Source organism: Lepidothrix coronata, unplaced genomic scaffold, assembly GCF_001604755.1.
Source record: "Lepidothrix coronata isolate B3197 unplaced genomic scaffold, Lepidothrix_coronata-1.0 Scaffold6, whole genome shotgun sequence".
In the NCBI taxonomy this organism is placed as follows: Eukaryota; Metazoa; Chordata; class Aves; order Passeriformes; family Pipridae; genus Lepidothrix; species Lepidothrix coronata.
In genome coordinates, this window is record NW_016690186.1 from 8,124,760 (window position 1) to 8,136,434 (window position 11,675).

Here is an 11,675-nt window from a genome sequence, read left to right on the forward strand (position 1 = left end):
CCCCAGACACCTAGAACATCTTCACTATGTACAGTCCTGAAAAAACTCTTAGTCTTGTTCTTCATGCACTGTAGCTCTGTGACTTATTTTAACACTTGGGATTGGAGAGGAGCAGAAATTATGATGGCTAAAGTACAATTTGACTTCAAGGTGTGAAAGGACATAGGTTGTTGCCACCGCTTAGTAAAGGAATTAGTAAGGAATCAGTTTAGGATTCATTAGCCCAGGCTGAGCAGAGAGTGAAAGCAGTTGTGGGAATTCCTTCCTGCACAGCAAAAGTAGAAACTTCCTATATTAGATAGGTTGCCATGTGAGACTGCAAATACTACATAACATCATTTTTAATACTGCTTCCTCCTGCCATAGCAGAAAAATCTATCCCACACATATGGTTTATTTAAATATTCTATTTTAACATTTGCTTTACCTGTTAAAAGCTCATTGCATTACTGAAAATCTTGATGCTTTTATGTTTACCTAGACAGCGTATCAAGAATTAAAATCATGACATTCGAAGTTAGGAAATACAGGAGTTAAAACCACCCTGTAGTAGCCCAGCCAGTATGTGCAATACATACTTCCATGTCTCAGTCCCCTGCACCTTTCAGAGCACAAGAAGATTAGTTAATGAAAAGCTGGACAATTTTATTTCCTCCATTCTGTTCAACATTTGACATCTCAGGCTTTCCTCAGAACTATTATCTTCCTCATCACTTCCTATGCCATTCATTAGTGTAGCACTTGCATGCTACACAAATATTAATGTACAGTATCTTCACAGCCTCATATGACACAAGGGGTATTGTCCCTATTTCACCAGCAAGTAACAGAGCAGTAGTGTGCTGTTATACACATTATTTTAGATATTTTATTTTACTGTAGCCTGAAGATTCAGACTCCTCTACATCTCAAAGCAGCATATTGGCTCAGTGTGCAGCTCCAGTTCTGCAGTAATGAATTTGCAAGACCACAAGCATCTCAATTTAGAGGCAGAAAATAGGAAGCTCAGCACAACTTCACGAACTGTTAAGTCTAAAATGACTGGCAACTGGCCATGAGCCAGGTTTGCAGCATAGTCAGAAGTGGATCCCAAGTCTATGAAGAAGCATAGTATCTTTTCTTTGGATAACAGCCCTATGTTACACACTCCTGGACTCACTCCATTCTAATTACCTAAAGGAGAAAACCAGAACGTGATCATGTAAACAAAGACCATCACTAGCTGCATAAGAACATGGATCTCAGTTGGGTTGCAGAGGCCCTTTTAATTTACATTTTTCACATTTTGAGCTCTGCAACTTCATTAATATCTTAAATATAGGTATTTTCATACTTTACTGTTCAACTTTAAAACAAAAAAAAAAGAAAGATGAAGAAGGACTTTGTACAAGGGCAAGTAGTGACAGAACAAGAAAGAACTGAAAGAGGGTAGCTTTATGTTAGATATTAGGAAGAAATTCTTTGCTGTCAGGGTGGTGAGGCACTGGAACAGGTTGCCCAGAGAAATTGTGGATGCCCCATCCCTGGAAGTGTTCAAGGCCAGGCCAGATAGGGCTTTGAGCAACCTGGTCTAGTGGGAGGTGCACCTGCCCAGGGCAGGAGCATTGGAATAGATTATCTTTAAGGTCCCCTCCAATCCAAACCATTCTAAGATTCTATGACCAAACACCAAATAGAGCTTAGAAATGGTGAATGATAATATTTATTACTGAATACCCTCGATATCTTCCGTAGCAGAAGAATGACAACACTCAAGAAACACCTCTTACCTCTCCACATATTGTGATTCATTCTTCTTTCTGCTTCAAGGGTTTAGTTTCCACTCAACTGCTTGTTGGCAGCGCATGCCAATCACCCCCTGGGGTAATTCAGATCTTCACCTGATCTTCACCCAGTCCATCCCACATCTCCCTCCATACCTCTTCTTATAAAGCCTAAGCATATCCTTGACTCAATCCAGTTTTCATCACACCTCTTCTAACAGCCAAAGCCCAAGTTTTCCACATGCCTGCTGTCCCTTTCCTACCTTGGCCTTCCCACCTTCTCTGTAGTGTTATTAAATAAATTCTAATGCAGATGGCAGGAGGGTAACATCAAAATTATAGACAAGGCAATGTCCTATCTCTAAGTGCCAATGCAACACTGAAGAATCATCATTTTTCAGAAAAAAATGCTACAATAATGAAGGACTATTTAGCTTCTAGTATTAATAGTGAATACTCTTGAGTTTCATAGAAATTCCTATATATATAAAGCTATAATTAGAAATGTTATTCTTACAGCTTTTGTAACTGACAGGAAACGGTCGTAGCTGATAAGGACGATGCTAAACACTGAAGCTGTGCACACGAGATAGTCCATAACAAGCCAGACCTTGCACAGGCCTTGTCCCAAGTGCCACGTCCCTGTCAGGGCATAAGGGATGTACAAAGGCATACAGAACACACCTATGAAAATAAAACAAGCACACATGTCAGTCAGCACTGTAGGGAGTGCTTGTCAAAGCATAGGAACATTTCTGTGGTATCTGAGAAAAGTAAATCAATACTGACTGGAATTGCCACATGGAAGGCTTTGTATGATCATGCAACCAATGAAAACTTTACTACAAACTAGGCACTAGTAACATTCTTACAATTAATACCTCTCTGAAAGGTGTATTGTGTTTATTGTGTATCATTATTACTTCTGTTAATATCACCTGCTAAAGGAAGGAGCAGCTGACTTTTTTACCTGCTGAAGTAAACACTATTCTGTATTAATTGCTGAAATTAAAACAAACAAAAACACCTTTTCCCCCAGTATAATTCACTAACTGCTTTCTACAATAAATTATCCAACTGCCATGCTTCTATCCTCTTAGAAGCATGATATGGTGTCCAAAAGTGTTACAGAAGTAACTTTTTATAGAAATCTGAGTTTCAGACTAATTTTTAAAACTGTACAATCAGAAGGCTGACAAAAACTGCACAGTTAATTAAACACACCCAGCATAACATTTCTTTTCATCATAATTCCTGATCATAACCACTTTTCAGTGGTGAGCTGATAGGGCATTATCTATGGGAACACACCAAGACATGGGACCATATATGAGTGGCCCACCCGTACCCATGGCTATCTAAATTTAGGCTGTTAAATACAAATGTTGTGAAAGTGACACTATTACCTTATTTTAATGAATTTCGAGGTGATCACCCTACACAGAGACACAATGCAGCCTTGGGAGGCTGAAGAGCTAGTGGTGGAGTTTGCTAGGATGCAGAAATGCAGTGAACAGCATGAACGCTGCAATGGAATGGAATCACTGCATCTATAGAGCAACTAATGCTTGCTCTTCTAAGCAAAATGCCATATCATAGATTTTACCATTCATGGGGGGAGAAAAGCTATGATTTCAACTTTAGATTTACTACATAATAGTGTGTACTCCTGTAACAGGTATTGAAGAGTATCTTGAGAGTCTCCATTTCCATAAAAATAACAGAATTCCTGTTATTCTCTCTCTACTAAGAATCAAGAGATTTCTATTCAAATCCAGCTATAGGTCCAGAAGCACAGAGGTAAAGCAAAAGTTGCTGAATGTCAAAATCAGATAGATTAGATATGTTCAAAGAATAAGCAAATGACTGCAAGCTTTCAGCAATTAGGATCATGCAGAAAGTAAGAATAATTTAGGTATACCTCAAGTCTAAATTATGTAGCTATGGAAATACAAACAAGTTTGACTCTAATGTAAGCAGAGCTTTTAACCAAATTTAGAATTAAAAACTAGACATTCTGGTAAACATAATATCAGAAAAAAAAACTTATGGAAATTAGGTAATGCCAAGTAAGCTCTACTTCCTTCTTTGACAGAGTACATTATTTACTTCATACTTCCCAGCTAGATGCTAGTATTTGTACACTGTGGTGCTACATTGTGAACCAGATGACAGAACACCACTTTATCCACTGAGAGTTTGGTTTATTTTTTCTGCTGACTGTGGTGTTTTTTTCCTGTATAATGCAACTGGACAGCAGGCAACAAGAGCTCTGTGGCACAACAAAGCAGATGTAACCTGGAAGAAGAAATCAGGCATATGGGGGAAGCATATGAGATCTGGACATCACAAGGACAGGACTATTAGAATCTGTGCCCCTAACAGAACTTCTGATACTAGCAATAAATTTTAAGTGGAGTTTTTTCTTTTCTTTCAGCATTCTTTTTAAATGTGTGGCTAAAAAATAGTAGAATAAAAACAGTTTAAAAATATTTTTTTGTGATATGACAAGTCAGAATATGGATTTCATAAAATAGCCACAACTGTTCAAAACCATCCTTCTACACACCCAATAATCTAATAAGACTTTTAGCAAAGAAACTCAGCACTTCACAGAATATTGTAATACATCAATCTTCAACTACATATCACATTTGTGTCTTAATTGTACTTAGTCTCAGTACACGTTCAAAATTAAATGTGTCCCTATTTACAAATATATACATGTAAAATCAAACTTCTTAGTAACTGTTTGTTATTCTTATTTACCTATACAAACACATATTCCTAAGGTATTGCTCTAGATAGAGCATGTATAGCAAAATGTTTAAAAATACTATTCATCACTATTTAATAATCACAAACGTCAGGTGATTATCTGTATTGAGTGACACCAGACTGAAACAGAAGATATCGACCAGGTATGGAATATCTGCCAGGCAATACATGCTGTAATTGGACTATCTAAACTTCCATCAAAACTCTTCATAAACAACTTCCATTATTTGTTATTCTGTAAAATTCACACACAGTAGTATTTTATCCTGAAGCAGTAACATTAAACATTACCTGTTTACCTGACAAAGCATCCATTTTTTTCTGAAAAATCATAGGCTAAAATACACCATGCAACTTCCACCAATTCTTTCCCTTCCCCTACAAACATCTGGGAAATAGTTATCTTAGAAGAAACCACACAGAAAATAAAACCCAGTGCTTCTCCTAAGATTCCCAGGACACAATTAGCACAGGCCTCCGCCACTGTGACTTACCCACTGCAAAGTCAGAAACAGCAAGATTGAGAAAGAAGTAGTTACTCCGATGCCTGAGGTTTCTGTCCAGGATGAAAGCAAGGATCACCAGGATGTTTCCAAGGATGGTGACCAGACATAGCAACACCATGAGGAAAGCCAGCAGCACCAACACGCCCAGGGAAAACTCAGAGCTCGGTGACTGGGTGGGCCGAGTCTCATTACACGCTGCAGCCACATGCAGAGTTCCGGCAGTGCTGTTGTGCATGTTGTGTATCCCGGTCAGTTCAGCCTGGGAAGAAAGCTGTATTTGGCAGAGTTATCCAAAAGGTTGGGATTCACAAGGAGTTAAAACAAGATGGGTCAAAAATCCAATAAACATCAAAACCAAAACTGTCTCAGGACAGGAAAAAAGTAAAAGCTTTTGATGCTAGATGAATCTAATTTTCTTAAGATATTTTAAACCATATAATTCTGGAAGAGTAACTTGTTAAGAAAGATGGGGTTTTTTCAAGCTCGTATTTTAAAATGCAAGTTCTTCTTTAAGCAACCTGATTCTTATCTGTGGAGGTCAGGATGGCTGATTTGAGGTTCTCTCTTGCTTTCCTCCCTCCCTTCCTCCCTCCCTCCCAGAAGTGTTTTGCTTGCTAGCATTATGGACAATTTTTTCTGAATTTTTTTCTCAATCCTATGTACATATCTTAATGAGAATTTAAGCTATTTTCTAATTTCATCCTTGCTTATCTGGTGTCATTGCAATTCAGCAAGTCTGTGGTTCCTCTCTGTTGTATCTTTTTGTTGACCAAAGACATGCTTGACTTCATTGTTGTTCTTTTTGTGGACTGTAGGGCTGAAAACTAATACGATGTAAATAACCATATATAGAATTACTTACCGGTTAACCAGTAATGGTCCAACCCTCAGAGATCACTCGCAAAACTTCCACTGAATCACTTTCAAAACTCTGAGCATCAACCCCAGTGACACAACATCAGCTGCTGCCACACCAGAACCGAGGAACTAAATATCAATGCCCTGAACATGCATGAGAGCTTGGCAATTAACAGGATGAGGCTTTTTTTCCCCACACTGGTGGGAAAAATCGTGTGTCTTCCACAAATGCTTATAGTTTGTATGAGTAATGAAGCTACTTGCAGAGAGCTGTGAGTATTCCACAGTTGTAAAAATTCAATCACTTTTATTACGGGTTCTAAAAACACTTTGGTGTCTAATTTTAGACACTTAAATTTGAAAAATGCTGGCTGTCATGTCTTTGCTTCTGTTGTGGGAACAAATTCATTAGCATTTGCCAAGTGCTTTTACTAAATGTTTGGACGGCTGCAGTACAAAAAATGCAGAACTTTATTATCCATACAAATATCTTCCCAGCACGCAAGTCCATTATTTCTTTAAGCTTTATTTCATTTCCAGGTAATGCAGAAAACACACTATGGCATGACTACTAAGTAATACCACTAGCCTTTCTTCTGCTAGCCATACTGAAGCCTCAAGAGTAAACTCAGCAGCTTCACTGTTTTTCATGAGAACCAACTGACCTTGCCAAATGGCTTAAATCTTGGGGTGCTTTCTAGGTGTATATAGCTACCTAATTCTTTTCCATCTCCATCCCTCAACATTTCTTCTTGGAGTTAACTTAGATTTAACTTGGTTTCTTGAAATCTTAAATATCCAGTTCTTCCACACCATGCTTGGAAAGCCTGTGTGTAGCAAGTAATCTACAAATATGCTTAACAGTGGATCCACTAAATGAGCTTTTAGAAGAATTATTGTGTGGCTATAACTATGATTAAATCAGTATAGAACACAGGTCTACACAGAAAAATATCTAAAGTAGCTAATAAACAGCTGATTTTCATTTTTTTATTCAAATAGACGGGTTAGGCAATAAATGCATACCACAGGTGAACACACGAAAAGGATCCACAGTAAATGTTCTTTTTCTCTTCTTTCCCCCACATTAAAAAAGAACACATATAAAACAGTAAAAGCACCACTCTGAATTACCTACAATATCAAGAAATTACAAACAGTCCAGAATTGCTATGCTGCACTAAAACAATTATCTTCACTTTTAAAAGTTAAGGGTAGTAGATTTTAAAAACGTCACCTTTTCATATTTCAGCATGGAAGATCTCCAGATACATGTAGGACATTTATAAGAACTGTTAAGTCTCAGAACCACTTGTAAGCTTGTAAGAATAACAGTTCTGCTTCCACTGCTCAACTGTCTTGAATTAATTAAGGCTCTTCTACCTACAGTCTCTGTTTGAAAGAGAAATCACCTACCAGTTCTTCAGAAGGTACTTGGCTAACAAAATAGCCCAATCAGAGAGCAGATACAAAGTCTTGGTCTGGTCACTGAAGTTTGAGACACAAAGAAAAATAAATCATTCTGATACTACCTTGTCGGAGACTGTGGTACTGTAATGGCTAGTCTGTTTTCATCCATACTCCCAATTCACTTCCAGAATAGCAAAGCAAAAACAGTAACATAAAGAGATTAGACAACAGAGTGGCCAAAAAGACAAAATAAAAGCCACAATCCACCTTTTCCTGCTAGTGTTTGATACTTCATTGACATATTTTTATGACAGGCAACTGTACTTTAGGTATAAATTAATTCCATACTCCTTTTCTTCTTTTTGACAGATAATGAAATTTGTTACTCTTCCACAAGTAGGGACTATGTCTTAAACAAATTCATAATATTTGATAACAAAAATGGTCAAACCTGCTGCTTTGGTTTAACATTATTTTTAATTTTCAAACAGAATTTATAAAGTTAAGAGTTGTTGCCAGCCATTTTTGTAACCTCCTTCCCTTGCTGGATCTTCCTCTTAGAATAAAGGAAGTTTAAACTTATGAAATGCTTGCAAACATAAATACAATTACTACAATCTCAAAACTCTCAGAAAAGCAATAGAAACTCTGCAATACGTAAGTCAATAAAGTACTTGAAGTGAATGTCAAAATTTTTACTTTAAAAGAGTCTATCTATAAGACAAACTATGAACAAGAAATACTTGTATGACCAAAAAAGTAAAAGACGCACACAGTGTGGATCTCCTTTCCTGAGAGGAAAGACATTTTTAGTATCACAAGTACAAATGCTAAGGTTGAACTCAAAAAACCTTTGCTACGCAGACAAGTTAGTGTAACTTCGCAAAACTGTTTTAATAAATCAATGCAGGAATCAGCATGTTTGTTTTGGGTTTTAATCATGTATTTTGGTGGCATTTTTTAAGTTACTGGAATTGCTAATCTCAGTTGCTCTATCAAACTCTGAAAGAGTTACTTTGATTAGATGAAGTCTGCTTTGAGAGAAAGGTTTTCTGGGGTACCTGTGCTGGAGAACTATAATGAACAATCCAGTGTAAGAAGCTATCAGCAAAAAGTTATATACCAAACTGGTGGTCGAGTAAGATAGTCTTACAATTACACCTTTAAACTATGTAAGTGCCACTGGAGAAAAGTCATTAGTCATGGACCTGACATATGAGCAAAATACATAAGGTGCACCTAACCTAAGGAAGTACCTCTGACTAAGAGGTCGGAAAGTTTAGGAAATAACTTGAGAAAACAAAAACAAAAAACCCAACAGAACATTAAAATCTACCCTCTCCAAGTGGAAGATATCAAGATATCAAAAAAAATTTCATCTCATCTAAATAGAAATATGACAATTAACTGACAAAACATCCTGGTGAGTTTGTTTTGTTTTACTTTTTTTAAAATGCATTAAAGCCTGAAAGCCATTAATAAAAGACTAGAAAATTCAAGTCTTTGTGATCATATCAATAACACTTGCTTTTTTTTCCCCACTCTACACCAACACAAGTCTTCAAAATGTTTATATCTTTATTACTAGATGTAACAGTCCTATTTCAAAATCCCCATGTACTTTGTTGAAACCATTGGTTCCTTTAATTATGCAACACTTAATTCTCAGCTTTTCAACAGGCTCCCAGAGTCCTGATTGTCTCAGAACAATCCTCAAAGAAATTTTTAGTAATTTCATCACATTTCTTAGTTTATTGCCCATGTTTAGCCTTTCTTATGTCACCAAGCAGGCCCTATCTAGCATCTGACTGAGAACTGCACAGGCAGGACCAGGCTCTCCAAGGCCATACAGCACTCGGCCACATGCATTCAGAAGAAAATCTGAAACTTAGAAAGTAACCTGGTGTACAAACGACTCTAGTCTCAGCCTTAATACAGAAAACTAGAGAATTCAATTACTAATACAAGACAAGACATTTGAATTTGAATCCAAGAATGGAGAAGATGAGAAATCTACATTAGTAATTAGTCTGCTGCTGTTTGTTGGGAGGGGGTGGGATGGGGTAATGGTTCCAGATGCTGTAATGTCCTCTTAAAAAGGAGCTGAAATGTATAAGAAACAGAGCAGTTGTGTCTAAGCTCTACTTCAGAACAGCAGAAAAAAAAAATCACAAAACAAGATGAAAATATATCTATATCTTTACTGAATTCTCTTCTGAATACAACGTATCTGTTGTACCAGATAAGGCAATAAGGTTCAGGTTTTCTTTGTATAAATATGTGCAAAGTAATATTTTAAAGTTTTTAAAAAATAAATTAGTGTTCTGTTCTCTTCTTGTTGTCCTTCCTTATCTTTTTGCTCTTTCCTGCTTGTCTAGATGATTCTTCCTGAAATGAAAAACAAACATTTCAAAATTTAAACAATATTCTTGTAAACACAACTATTCTCTCAAGGTAACCATTGAGAATTATTTTTATTATGAACAGTGTTCATAGTTCACTGGGATTTATGAAAATTTTGAGTTGTATAATATTTATCCATTCAGTCTTGCTATTTAGAAATTTCTGCCTTCAGCAATGATAAAATTATAGACGTAGCTACGCCAACAGAATATAATATAAAAATAATCTCAGCCATTTCCACTCAGGGAAGAAGTTACCAGTATAGAAATAATTCTATAGCACTATACTGCAGAACTCCTCTTAGTGTGGATGTGGCCTCATCACAAGATACACCAGGACATTAAAACTGCTTTGCTTCCCTAAGTGAAATAAACCTACAGCGGGAAAAACAAAATTTGGTCAATCTTGCTGGATCAACACTGTAATGTACAGTTTACTCTGACTGCCAATTCTGAAAAACAAGACTTTTCTCTGGTAGGCATTCATTGCAAGCACTCCCCAAAATGGTGAAGGAATCTGACACTACATCTGACAAGAACAAAAGACATTTTAATCTATTCCTTTCTATTGCTCACACACGGGAAATGGACTCAAACAGGTCGTTTGAACTCTGATATTCTGAAGTTAGCTGAAAGAATACTTTCTCCAAGAGCCACATCCATGGCACTAGAATAATCATTACCCTAAATTCCATCTGTTATTTTTCTGATGGACACGGGTAACCAAATATGTTTGTTAATACGCAGTAAAAAAAACCCAGTCTGCTTTAAGTTGTTAAAAATAGAAAAAGTAGGTATTTTTTTGGTACTAAACCTTCTCAGGAGAGTAAATACTTAAAAATCATTCACTTCCTTTTATTTTACGTGCAATGTTTTCAAAGAAAACACTGATAAACTGTCAAGAACATGAATCACCAAGTATATACAAGCACATTTAAAATGGAAAAAGTAAATAACTGAAAAGTGGAGGGGGAGAAATGCCAAAGAATGCTCAGCCTTCAGCCATAGCTACCTGAAATACTTTCATATACAAAAAACCCCCTGACAGCTGCATACTTTTTCAACTATCCATTAGTAATTATTTCCTACTATCTAAAACTCTCTGTCGTTAGCAATTACATACTATAATGCACATAGATATATGTAATATGGTCTTCTGAGGATGAAGAAGTGTTGATTCTGAGGATGAAAAAATGTTGAGAAACAAGAATGTGAGATTATTAAATGACCTGAGTCCTTTAACAAGTAAAATGCCATTCAAAGTCATTTGGAACTTTGTCTCCTGAGTTATTTAAGCTCCCTTGAAACATTTTACCATAATTTTTTCTGTACCAGTAATGTTACTTCACTTGAATTCTTCTAGTCTGGATGTTTTTTTAATGGTGTCTATCATCTATAATTCTGAAAACTTCTTTGAGACTAACAAAGCTTTCCATTTTGAAAATGCCTACTCGTTACAGAGATTCTCAGGCTCAGTCTGCCTGCAGACTAGAACTGGTGGCACAGGCAAGCATTAGAACTGGCAGCTTCCAGTTTTCTGAACACAGAAAGAGGCATTTCCCTTTATCATCCTCCCCCAGCTCTCAAATTTGTGTTTTGATCAATGTTCTCAACTGCTTCTACCCTTCTGCTGCACACCTCACGCTTACAAAACAGGTCACTAGCTTCCTTGGAAGTTCTCTGCACTGATCCTGTTAGTGCATCAAAGCAACCCAAGGATGATACAAGTTGCATTACTTTTCTTCTGGCTTCACCTAACAGGGAAAATTCACACAAGTTCACATGAAAACACCCTTCTAAGGGGCAGAAACTTACCACTGAAGGCACATAGTCATATTCCACAAGTACATTTCTTGCACAATTGTTTATATGTTTGAAACGATCTGGTCCTAAGAGAATACCTCCATACCAGCGGGACACCACAACTAACACATTGTGGACATTCAAAATCTGTGAAT

The 11,675-nt window shown here is 36.8% G+C and overlaps 2 protein-coding genes across 2 annotated transcripts in view; both read right to left on the reverse strand.

Moving 5' to 3' along the window:
* HRH4 (histamine receptor H4) overlaps positions 1 to 7,598 on the reverse strand; it is a 23,090-nt gene extending 15,492 nt beyond the window's left edge. Inside the window, exons 1-2 of the mRNA XM_017830857.1 lie at positions 5,036 to 7,598; positions 2,281 to 2,447 (exon numbers count right to left, since the gene is read on the reverse strand). Of these exons, the coding sequence (XP_017686346.1) occupies positions 2,281 to 2,447; positions 5,036 to 5,282 (414 nt within the window). The 5' untranslated portion in view covers positions 5,283 to 7,598. The remainder of the gene's footprint in view (positions 1 to 2,280; positions 2,448 to 5,035) is intronic.
* Positions 7,599 to 7,773: 175 nt separating this feature from the next.
* Positions 7,774 to 11,675, reverse strand: part of IMPACT (impact RWD domain protein) — an 18,781-nt gene continuing 14,879 nt past the window's right edge. Inside the window, exons 10-11 of the mRNA XM_017832437.1 lie at positions 11,533 to 11,667; positions 7,774 to 9,703 (exon numbers count right to left, since the gene is read on the reverse strand). Of these exons, the coding sequence (XP_017687926.1) occupies positions 9,632 to 9,703; positions 11,533 to 11,667 (207 nt within the window). The 3' untranslated portion in view covers positions 7,774 to 9,631. The remainder of the gene's footprint in view (positions 9,704 to 11,532; positions 11,668 to 11,675) is intronic.